Source organism: Choloepus didactylus, chromosome 4 (genome assembly GCF_015220235.1).
Source record: "Choloepus didactylus isolate mChoDid1 chromosome 4, mChoDid1.pri, whole genome shotgun sequence".
Lineage (NCBI taxonomy): Eukaryota > Metazoa > Chordata > Mammalia > Pilosa > Megalonychidae > Choloepus > Choloepus didactylus.
The window spans coordinates 121,636,972-121,649,345 of NC_051310.1; the positions used below are offsets into that span (position 1 = coordinate 121,636,972).

Here is a 12,374-nt window from a genome sequence, read left to right on the forward strand (position 1 = left end):
CGCGGGAATTCTCATTGTGAGTATGGGGCTAAAGACTCGCACCCACCACTACCCTCCTCCGACTCCCCGGCTGCGAGCGTCTCTGGCCTCGTTGCGGGGAGTGGGTTGTGGTTGGGGCCCCGCAGGTTATCTCTGAGAGAGCCCGCCTAGAGAAAAGAGGGAGGGTGTCTCATGGGTACCCAAGAGAGAAAGGGAGCCGGAGGTTTAGCCGGTGGGAGGGGATCTCCGCGTCCTGCTGCAGCGTCCCTAGCCCCATCCTTGTCTGGGCCGTCTAGGCGCCCGGGCTTATCCCACGGCCACTGCGCACCCCGCTCTCCGCGCGCAGACCCCGCCCGCGGGGCGGGAAGGGAGTCTCCGCGAGTCAGCGCCGGCCACTGGGGCCCCTCGCAAGTCCCCGCCGGCTTCTCTGCCGGGGCCCACTATCCCCGCCCGATTTCGGCCAAAGTGCACCTCCCCGCGGGCGCTAACGGGCCTGAGGCGACAACGGGGACCGAGTCTTCCGCGACCGCGGCACAGGTTCCTGCGCCACCGTCGGAGAGCAGGGGCGTGGGCGTGGGCCGGTCCCCGTCGACCCGGGGCGCCCGGCGGACTTGACCATATGGGCGCGCAGCGTCCAGGGCACGCGACGCGGACGGCAGACTTTATGTAAATCGGGGCTGCGCCCGGGCGTCCCAGACAGGATGGACCAGCCCCCCGCGCCTCGGCCCTCACGTCCAATAAGAAGAGCCCCAGCTTGACACCTGCCTATATACAGGCGAGCGCGCCCCCGGCCCGCGGACCGCGCGCACAGACCGCAGAGCCCCCACGCCGCGGGCGAGCGAGACCTCAGCCCGCTACCATGACTTCCAGTAAAATAGAGATGCCCGGCGAAGTGAAGGCCGACCCCGCAGCCCTCATGGCGTCCCTGCACCTCTTGCCGTCGCCCACGCCCAACCTCGAAATTAAGTACACCAAGGTAAGCTGCCGGCGAACGCCCGCCGTCCACGGAGACTTTCTAGAACCTTCTTTGCTCTCCATGCCCTTTTTTTTTTTTTTAAGGGGGCGAGGGAGGCGCAACGCGGTCTCCGGGTCCAGTTTGTCCTCCCCGCGCAGTAGAGGGATGCCCTGCCTTCGGGATTGGGGCTTTTGCAGTCCTCTGGCGTCCCGGGAAGCCTCGGGGACTCGACCAAACCCGAAGCGCAGCTCTGAGAGGTTGCGGTCAACGGCTCCTTTCCGAGACCGTCTCTGCTGCTAGTTTCTGGTCCGTTTCTCCGGGTTCTCCCCGCAGCGGGGAAGGCGTCGGAGCTGCTTCGACTCCTCAAATGGAGAAGGGGTCCCCTCCGCCTAGTTTCCTCGCAGCCTCGGGCGTCTCTTTTTCGGTTCTCCCCTTCAGGCGGCCGCTCGGCTGCTGGTCCCGATGAGGTCCGCGGAGGGCCCGGACGGTGCCGAGGAGTTTCCCTTAGGAAATTGTCAAGACACGCAGCGCTCTGGCTGTTCACAAATTTCGTGGAAACCTGGCTAATAATTACAGTAGATCCTGTGTCAGCCTTACCTGCGAATTTTGTAGGCAAGTGGCGATTTCTCTGAAAAACTCGAGAAGTCTTTACACTTGTGCAAATTAAAGGGTTCGCTTTGGGTTGAAAAAAATTTTTTATAACGAACTCTGATATCTTGTGTTTGTCAAGCAGAAATTTTTGTTGTAAAACATTAAAAAGAATATGCGTTCGCTACCTAATGTAAATTGAATTATCTTTCTTTCCACGTATTGAACATAGAAAAATTTTGTTACACAGTTGGGGTGGGGTGGGGGGTAACGTCATAGCATTTTAGAGAGGGGAATAGAGGGGATTTAAAGCCACTTTTCTTCGAGTTTATTTTACAGTTTTCTTGTTTGATTTTCTGCTCCTTCCAATAGACTTCAGCCTCAAACTTCTCCCGATCAACTTAAACACATACCCGCGCACACTATGTGGTAAAGTTGTTTTCCGGCATGTTTGATACAAGATAAACTAAATTTTGTAGACGAAGTAAATTTTTGGTTCTAGCTTAATGGTTGAAAGAGATATACAAGAAATAACATCAGACTATTGAAATTTCACTTGCATTGGGTTTTAGAACACAAATCAGGGTAATTCGTATTTTGATGGATTTGATGTACCTGTTAGCTTTTTTACATGGTGTGACAAATTTCTGAAAGCCATTTTAATGAGAGGCCGTTAATGGTTACAGCCATTAAGGCACTGTTTGTATAACAATAGTGCCAATGTGTCACAAATCTCTGGGTTTAGGAACAAGCCAGGAAAGCATGCAGCATAAAAGTTTTGTTTTATGAAGGTGCCTAACCTCTTCAGGCTCTCTTTAAACATCTTAAGATGCAATATCTACAAGTGAGAGAGGACCTGACCCTCAAATACGGTGCTTGATTTTAGACTTACTTTTGATGGGATTTTCCTAACAGTCCCCAAACAAGTTTTAGGTATACAGTAAGTATTTTTCTTGGAAGTTAATTTGGAAGTTCCACCAGTTCTCTTCTTTCCTGACTACCCGCTCTCTCTTTTCTCTCTTGTTCTCCCCCAGTAGGAAAGGCAACTGATTTATAGCTAATTGGAGCCTTTAATGTAGTCCTCGGGAGAGACTTTTATCCAGTATCCACTTTCCTCCTATTACAAAGAAAAACAATCAGAAATGAAATAATGGATTGTAACTTGATTCTTTAATTTATAGAGAGGAGGCACCTTATTTTTGGCTTGACAAACAACCCTCATAAACAATGAGTAACACTAATCTAAAGGCTAGCTCTTACCACAAAAAAAACCTTAAAAAATCAGGTATCTCTGAACGTTCCTAACAGATTTCCTCCTCAGCTCTTTAGTGAGACTTAAATTTTCAGAGACAAGCATCTTGGACAAGCAGTTTTTTTAACAGGCAGAACAGAAGCTGCTCTTTTCATAGCTGATGGTAACAGATGATTTTTTACTTAAAAGGAAAATAAGATTAATGGAGAGTTTTAAAAAATTCATTCATGATCAGAAATGAGGGAAATTATATTTAGCAATTTCAAACAGAAGGATGAACAAAATAAAATGGGCAGCTGGTCCTTTAGAATAATGATACCACATTCATTAGGAATTTTAAAAAGGGTAATGGCTAAAAAATTATTGCTCTTTTAGGGCCTGCTGAATAATATATATGAAATGAATGCAACATTTGTATCAGAAAATGTACTATAAAACAAACAGAAATGAAACTTTAATGAATCATTTTTTGTCTTGTTAAGCAACTACATCTTTACTGATAGATACCACAGTCTGATTTTTCTGTCGTTTTGGGACCAACATATAGTCACTTCTTACAAACAGATGATCAGACTAGAAGAATTGGGAATTTCAAGTAGCATGCACTTAGAATACTTTGCACTTGTTTTGTGTTTTCATCATTCTCCTTCCTCTTCTAGAAGAGTTTCACATATAAATGGGGAATGGATAGATCATCAGAAGTGAAAGTTATTACTGCCTTCACCTGCCAAAGTTCTGGTGAAAATGCTCCGCATTAAAATTCAATCTCCAAGGTTGCTAAAAGGGCTAAATTCATGGTTTTGTATTGATTTGAGGGCGATTGCACTCAATTTTTAAAGTAAGTTTGTCTCTCTGAACTTCCAGTACCTCTTTTAGACTAATGATCAGTGACAATGCCATCTTTGATATATGTCTGTTTTTATTTCATTTGTCTGTATTTTACTCATATAAAATATATAAAATTCATGTATTTTATTTCATAACCCAATTATACAGCAAGCAAGACTTCAAAGTTTTAAAAATAATTCTTTATCAAGGAATAGGTAAAAAGACTGTGTTAGTCAAACAAGAATAATTCCAACATGAAGTCAGTGGCCCTCTCATGACTTGTGAGAGTCCTGTGTACTCCTTGCATAGAATTCTGATTGTTTTTAGCTATGCATTATAATGAAAGTTTTTCTGAGTTGTTTCTGTTTTATCAATCTGGTTTTTAGAATTTTGCATAGCTGAATATGTAATTCAGGAACAAATATTGTAAAATCAAGGCTCAGCACTTCAGTGACTCTTCTGATGGCAGAATCACTTCCAGATTCCCAGAAGGTCTTTGGAAACTTGTTATCTTTATCCCAACTCTATCTTCTCCATTGCTGTGACCCCTACTGGCTCTACTAATCCCACAACCCCTCCCCGCCCCCACATAAACATTGTGCTGTCTCTCTACTGATCACTTTTTCAGTGGGTGTTTATGTCTATTGCTAAGAGTTATGCAAAGGGCTATGTATTCTTCCAACATCCAATACTGTGGGGAGCTCGAACAGAGGAGAAAAATGGGACATTTATTGAGTACTGACTAAGAGAAACCTGAAAAATCAGAATTAATGTGCATTGAATGCCTACCATTTATTTTTTTATTTAACAAATTTTTATTGAACACCTATTGTTTTTCTGGGATCATTTTCAATTCTCTTCAAAGGATATTGGAGTGGCCATGTTCCTAACCGTGGTGCTTTACAGTATGCTCTTTGGGCTGTGAAAGCAGTTGCCTTCTAGGAGCTTAGGGTCTTATTATTAGAAAGATTGAGTACCAAAAATTGGTAGTTCAATTGATCCATGTCATAATACCAATAATGTTAATACTTATAACCCCATGTACATTTTTTATGGTGCCTAATAGTTTACCTAGCACTTCCACATATATCTTATTTGATCTTTACAAACAAGAGAATAGGAAGAAATAGGAATAATTGTTAAGGAAGACCTTGGCCTTGGCTTTAAAAAATTGATAGAGTTTCTTTAACATTATGTTTTGCTTTTCCTAAGAGTCTATCACTAATACTTTTGTTTTCTTTTTTTCCCCAGAGTTTAAACCTTTTTTGTTTGTTTGTTTTGTAAATATGGAGTTTATAAATAGGCCGCCACTCTTAAAGCGGAGGTACTGCCATTTGTGGTTTTGATTCCCTGACTTTAAATTACTATATTTGATGTTTCTAGAAGTTTTTCTTTGGTCTGGAGCTAGAATCTTGCCTGTTCCAGGAATCATTTCTTAAAAGATAGGTGTGGGCCTAGTTACTTCCCAGACTCTACTCAAGATTGTCTGGTTTGATCACAAATTGGCAATCAAGCTGCACGTTTATAGAGGACCTCAAGGTTTTAAAAAATACTTTTTTATCACTCAGCAGTTGTTTGTGGGCTGTTTGGTGTTTGTATCATCTTCATTTAATCCAAGGAAGCTAAACAACTTCATCACAGTACTTGACTTAGATCATTCTACTGGGTCCTGTCCTGATGTTTTTTACTATCTGTGCTTATGCTATCATATGGAATCTTCATTTGCTGAGACACGTCTGTCTTTCATTTCTATAAAATAATGAATAATAATTTTTCTGTTTTAGGATAGAAGATTATCTGAGGAGCCTGTGCTGTAAGGTCTGACTTCTTTGTATCCAGGCTCAAGAAAAGCCAGGCAGGCAGTTAATTTTCTGCTGCATCAGTGAAAGGCGATTATCAAACCATGACCAAACCAATAAATATCTCAAGTCCCAATGAGCACAGTTCCCTCTCAACTCTTTCTCAGTTGGATAATAAAGTAAAAATACTTGTATATATTTTTGTTATATTTTGGTCATCTTAGTAATGACATACATGGGTTGGCAAACTATATTCTTCTGGGTTTTGTAAATAAAGTTTTATTGGAACACAGCTAACATCCATTCATTTATATATATTGTCTATGGCTGCTTTTTACTTCAAGGGCAGAGTTGAGTAGTAGCATCAGAGAGCAAATGGGCCATATTTTTAAGAAAGTTTACAAACTCGTAGCTTAGAAAAAGAAAGGCTACCAAGTTAAAATAGGCCACTGTTCAAATCTTGGTCAGGCATGTACTTATTAGCTATGTGGGTGGTTAACATTTTTTCAGCATGCTGTGTCAGGTACAGTACCAGCTCTTGGGGATTTAATAATGAACAAGGTGTGTGTGGTGTCTCCCCTCAAGGGATTTCTTCACTGAGTTTCAGTTTCTACATTGATCAAAATGGAGACAATAGTACCTACCTTATGGGGAGATTGTCAGGATGAAACAAGAAAGTGTGTGAAAGTGGCATATAATAGACAATCAGCTGATACTAATTCCATTTTACCTTTGAAAAGTGATGATTACATTTAGATGATTATTATAATTGTATTTGTAGTTCCAAATTAATGGAGGCCCATTTTTAATGCAATGTTATTGAGATATATTCACATACCATACAATTATCCAAAGTGTATAATCAGTTGTTCACAGTATCATCATATGGTTGTGCATTCATCACCACAATCAATTTTTGAACATTTTCATTACTCCAAAATGGTGGCCCATTTTTAAAGGATGATCAGAATTGTATGATCCATAAGGTTTTATAAACAGGCCATTATAAGAGTTTAATGTTCTGAATAGCTATGGAATCCTTACCTGCTTACACTCAGGTTGGATTTTCACCCAGTGGAAATCATTGGAGGTTTCCACACTAAGGACTTGTTACAAAATTCTGTTTGAACTCTTTGTTCACTGTGATAGGCCATCTCAAAGCCATTCATTCCCCTTAAACAGCAAATCTAATGCACACAGAAGTGATTGCAATAATGTCACCTTGGCTAATTTTTAATTGCCTTTTCAGATGTATCTTTGATCTTTATCCGCTTTCCTTTCAGGTACATAAGATTATTCACATTGAGAGGTTCTTTTTTTTTTCTTTAATTCTGGCATTTCTCTGCTGCTTTTCTGGTCTGTTTTTAAGATGGAAGTATGATTAAATTACTTCCCTTCAAAATCTTAACTAAAATTAAGAGTTTATTCACAGCCAGTCTCTGTTACGTCACACAATTTGAAAACACTTCATTCTTCAAAAAATTCCAGTTGGAATATTGATTGGGTAATTTCACCACTAGACTTTTGCTGGGCTCTGAGTAGCCCTTCCCTGGGACTAACATGGGGGTTTATTGACCTCTGTAGAATGTGGTTGAAAATTAGAATGTCTGTGAGTGAACATTCTAATTTTTATTATGGAAGGAAGCCGCCCTTTCATTCTGTTTGAACTGCTCTGTTTCTTTCCTCATCACCAGCTGACCTTTGGAGAGCACTAAATAGCATTTTCTTTATTTCTAGATCTCTGTAAAGATAAAACAGATGAAATTGGAAACCTTTGCCTCTTATCTAGGAAGACTTTGGGATACAGTGGGTACCAAAAGCCTTTCCAATCTTGATTATAAAGGTTAGGAAAAAATTTCAAAATAATTAAACATTATATTTTTATACATTTCCTCATACATTACTTTCATTGATCTAGCCTAAGTCTTCTCATTTCAAGTCAATTGACTGTTAAGAATTTTACCTCACATAATTACTAGACATTTCTTAAAGATTAAATAGAATCAGAAAGTGGTGAAGGTTGTGTGACCCTTCCCACAGGACCTTTACCTTTACCTCCAGGTAAATGAATCAGGCAAAATATTGTGGGCATTTAAACAAATAGGCAAAAATAACCCATTTCTTTCCTTCCCCACTCCCACCACCAATGTGTACACCAATCTAGGTGCTGAGGTGTGTATGTGTAATGATGGGAGGGTTAAAGGTGGGAAGGAAGAGAGGAAATCGGAAGGCCTTGCTTTAAAAAAATTGTGGAGAATGACTGACTTAAAGTCTTACTTCTCGAGGTGTGAAAATTGAACTTCCTCACTGAATTCTTTTTTGAGGAAGAGATCAATCAGGAATCAGTAGGAAACTATTTGATTAGATTTATAGGCTCTTCTAGACCAAACAATGATAAATATATGAAACCACTGAATTCTCCCTCATTTATATTTTAGTGTTGGGTATCCAGTGTACCGATATAACTTGATTCTCATAGGGAAAGTTATGTAGTTGTATTATCTCAAGGTCATTTTTATTTTTAGTGGAAACCAGAGTTATTCTTTTTTTGTGGGGAGGGGGGAGAATTTATTTTATTAGAGAAGTTGTGAGTTTACAAAGCAATCATGCATAAAATACAGGATTCCTGTACACCGCCCCATCACCAATACCTTGCAGTGGTGTTGGACATTTGTTACTATTGATGATATCACTTTTTTTTCTAATTGTATTATGTTTTTTAAACAGTACTTATGTTTGTTACAATTCAGGAAAGATTATTAAATTAGTTCTTTCTATCATTTGATTAGGTGTATTTTCCCCATATGCCACTCTATTATTCCACTTTGTGTTAGTATCATACATTTGTTATAACCCTTGAAAGAGCATTCTTAAACTTGTACTAGCTATAGTCTGTGTGCTGTATGGTTCACTGTGCTGTACAGTCCTATGTTTTATCTTCTAATTTTTATTCTAGTAATATATACATATCCTAAAATTTCCTCTTTTAACCACCTCGCCTATGTAGTTCAGTGCTGTTGATCACACTTACAATAATGTGCTACCATCACCACCATCCATTTGCAGACCTTTACCATCAACCGAAACAGAAACTCTGCACAAGCCAAGCATCAACTCCCTGTGTTCTAACCCCAGTCTATCTCCTGATAACTTATATTCTTAATTCTAACTCTATGAGTTTGCTTATTGTAATTAGATCCTAGCAGTGAAATCATAAAATATTGGTCCTTTTGTATCCAGCTTATTTCACTCAGCATAATGTCCTCAGCGTTCAGCCATGTTGTGGCATGCATCAGGATTTCATTCCTTTTTGCAGCTGAGTAATATTCCATCATGTGTATATACCACATTTTGTTTATCCATTCATTGGTTATGAACACTTGGGCTGCTTCCATCTTTTGACAGTTGTGACGTTATGAACACTGTTGTGCAAATGTCTGTTCAAGTCCCTGCTGTCAGCTCTTCTGGATATATCCTAGTAGCAGGATTGCTGAATCATATGGCAACTTTATATTTAGCTTTCTGAGGAACCACCAAACTGTCTTCCACAGCAGCTGCACCATTTTACATTCCAACCAGCAATGAATGTGTGTTCCTATTTCTCCACATCCTCTCCAACTCTTGTATTTTCTGTTTTTTTAAGTAGTGGCCATTCTGTTAGGTGTGAAATGATACCTCAGTGTGGTTTTGATTTGCACTTTCCCGATAGCTAGTGATGTTGAGCATCTTTTCATGTACTTTTTAACCATTTGTATTTCCTCCTTGGAAAAATGTCTATTCATATCTTTTGCACATTTTTAATTGGGTTGTTTGTCTTTTTATTGTTGAGTTGTAGATTTATTTATATATCTGGATATTAAACCCTTCTTGAATATGTGGTTTTCAAATATTTTCTCCCATTGAGTAGGTTGTCTTTTCACTTTCTTGACAAAATCCTTTGAAGCACAAAGTTTTTAATTTTGAGGAATTCCCATTTATCTCTTTTTTTCTTTCAAATCTAAGAAACTGTTGCCTACCACAAGATCTTGAAGATGCTTCTCTACATTTTCTTCTAGGAGCTTTTGAGTCCTGGCTCTTGTATTTAGGTCTGATCCATTTTGAATTGATTTTTTTTATGTAGTGTGAGACAGGGGTCCTCTTTCATTCTTTTGCATATGGATATCCAGTTCTCCCAGCACCATTTGTTGAAGAGAGTATGCTTTCCCAGTTGTGTGGGTATGGAGGCCTTGTCAAATATCAGTTGGCTATAGATGTGAGGGTCTATTTCCAAACTCTCAATTCAATTCCATTGGCCAGTGTATCTGTCTTTATGCCAGTACCATGCTGTTCTGACTGTTGTAGCTTTGTAATATGCTTTAAAGTCAGGAAGTGTGACTCTTCCAACTTTGGTTTTCTTTTTCAAGATGTTTTTGGCTATTCAGGGCCCCTTTTTCCTTATGAATAAATTTGACAGTAGCCTTTCCATTTCTGCAAAGTAGGCTGTTGGAATTTTGATTGGAATTGTGTTGAATCTACTAATCAATTTGGGTAGTATTGGCATCTTAATGGTATTTAATTTTCCAATATATGAACATGGAATGTGCTTCCATTTATTTAGGTGGTCTTTGATGTCTTTTAGCAGTGTTTTGTAGTTTTCTGTGTGCAAGTCCTTTACATCCTTGGTTAAATGTATTCCTATGTATTTGATTCTTTTAGTTGCTTTTGTAAACGGAATTTTTTCTTGATTTCCTCCTCAGATTGTTTCTTACTAGTTTATGGAAACACTGCTGATTTTTGCATGTTTATCTTGTATCCTGCCACTTTGCTGATACAAGACACTGATAGCTTTGTTGTAGAATTTTTGGGACTTTGTATAGGATCATGTTATCTGCAAATAGTGTAAGTTTTACTTCCTCCTTTTATTTGGATGCCTTTTATTTCTTTTTCTTTCCTAATTACCCTAGCTAACACTTCTAGCACAATGTTGAATAACAGTAGTGACAGTGAGCATCTTTGTCTTATTCCCCATTTTAGAGGGAAAGCTATCAGTCTTAAACCATTGTGTTTGATGTTGGCTGTGGGTTTTTCATATATGCCCTTTATTATGTTGAGTAAGTTTCCTTTTATTCCTCTTTTTCAAAGTGTATTTATCAGGAAAGGATGCTAGATTTGGTCAAATGCCTTTTCTGTGCCAATCAAGATGATTGTTAAGGTGATTTGTTAATGTGTTTATTACATTAATTTTCTTGGGTTGAGCCACCCTCACATACCAGGGGTAAAACCCACCTGATCATGGTGTTTAATTCTTTTAATGTGCTGTTAGATTCAATTTGCAAGTATTTTTTTGAGGATTTTTGCGTTTATATTCATATGAGAAATTGGTCTGCAACTTTCTTTCCTTGTAGTATCTTTATCTGGTTTTGGCTTCATAGAATGAGTTAAGTAGTTTTCCCCGCCCTGCCTTCAATTTTTTGGAAGAGTTTGATCAGGATTGGTATCAGTTCTTCTTGGAATGATTGGTGGAATTCTCCTGTGAAGCCATCTGGTTCTGGGCTTTTCTTTGTGGGAGGTTTCTGATGACTGATTCAGTCTCTTCTAATGGATTTCTTGAGGTTTCTATTTCTTCTGGAGTCAGTGAGTTTCTAGGAATTTGTCCATTTTGTCTAGATTGTCTAATTTGTTGGCATGCAGTTGTCCATTGTATCCTTTAATGATCCTTTTTATTTCTGTGGAGTCAGAGTTTTGTGCATCACTGAATTTATTCACTTGCTCATTCCTTTAACATTTATTGAGGCCTCTTGTGTGCAAAGCATTGTGCTAGTCACTGTTTGGCATGAAAAGATGCACAGATATGGTCCCAGCCCTGAAGAGGATTTTCACTTGAGGATGGGAAGAGGGTGGGGGTGAGGACATGTGCACAAATAACTATGGTGCAAATCAGGTGCTAAACACTTTAGATGAATCCATTTCAAATACCATGAGGATTCAGGGGATCAATAACACATGGTATTGTTAGACATATTTGATAGGCAATTTAAAAAATGAAACATTTTGATCATATGAAAAAACATAGACAATAAAGTAAGAAATGTATACGTGTACCTATACCCAGATTTGTTAGTTCTTAACATTTTGCAATATTTGCTTCTGATTAAAAAGAAAGTACATTGCCAGTCCCTATGAACACTTTCAATTCCTCTCCTTCACTCCCCCTTCCTTCTCCAGGGGCATTTATATCTTTCCCATATATGTATTATATCCATAAATATATATGTATCCATAAACAATATGTAGTATTACTTTCTTGTTAAATTTTTTTATTTAAATAGTACCATGCTGCATATAGCCTTCTGTGATTTGCTTAGATTTCTTAGTATTATATTTTCAAGATTCATCCACGTTGTTGCATGTTTCTGCAGTTCATTCATTGTTGTTGCATGTTTCTGTAGTTCATTCATTGTCATTGTTGCATAGTATCCCATGCTCTGAATAATCACGATTTTAAATTTAATTGTAATATGACATTTAAGATACTTCCAGTATTTTGCTATTAAAGTAGTGCGGAATGAACATTCCTGAACATACATCCTTTTACACCTGGGTAAGAGAACTTTCAGGATATGCACTTAGAAGTGATATTACTGGTTCATGGGGTATATGCATCTTCATCTTAATTAGGGATTTCTAAATTGTTGTCCAACACAGTTATACTAGCTTACACCACCTCCAGCAATATATGAAAGTCTCCATTACTCTACATTCTCAAACTTACTTGATGTTCTCATACATTTTAAATTTTGCCAGTGTGATGAGTGTGAAATGGTATCTCATTGCTGTTTTAATTTGCATTTCCTTGATTTCCTGTGAGGTTGAGCATCTTTTCATATGTTTATTGGCCGTTTGGCTTTCCTCTTTTCTGAATTGGGTAGCATATCATTTGCTTATTTTTCTGTTTATGTTTTATTTTCTTAGAGATTTGTAGCAATTTTTATAT

General features: G+C 38.8%; 1 protein-coding gene across 1 annotated transcript in view; it reads left to right on the forward strand.

The window, feature by feature from the left end:
• Positions 1 to 814: 814 nt before the first annotated feature.
• Positions 815 to 12,374, forward strand: part of ALDH1A2 (aldehyde dehydrogenase 1 family member A2) — a 123,239-nt gene continuing 111,679 nt past the window's right edge. Inside the window, exon 1 of the mRNA XM_037835397.1 lies at positions 815 to 955. Coding sequence (XP_037691325.1) covers positions 839 to 955 — 117 coding nt within the window. The 5' untranslated portion in view covers positions 815 to 838. The remainder of the gene's footprint in view (positions 956 to 12,374) is intronic.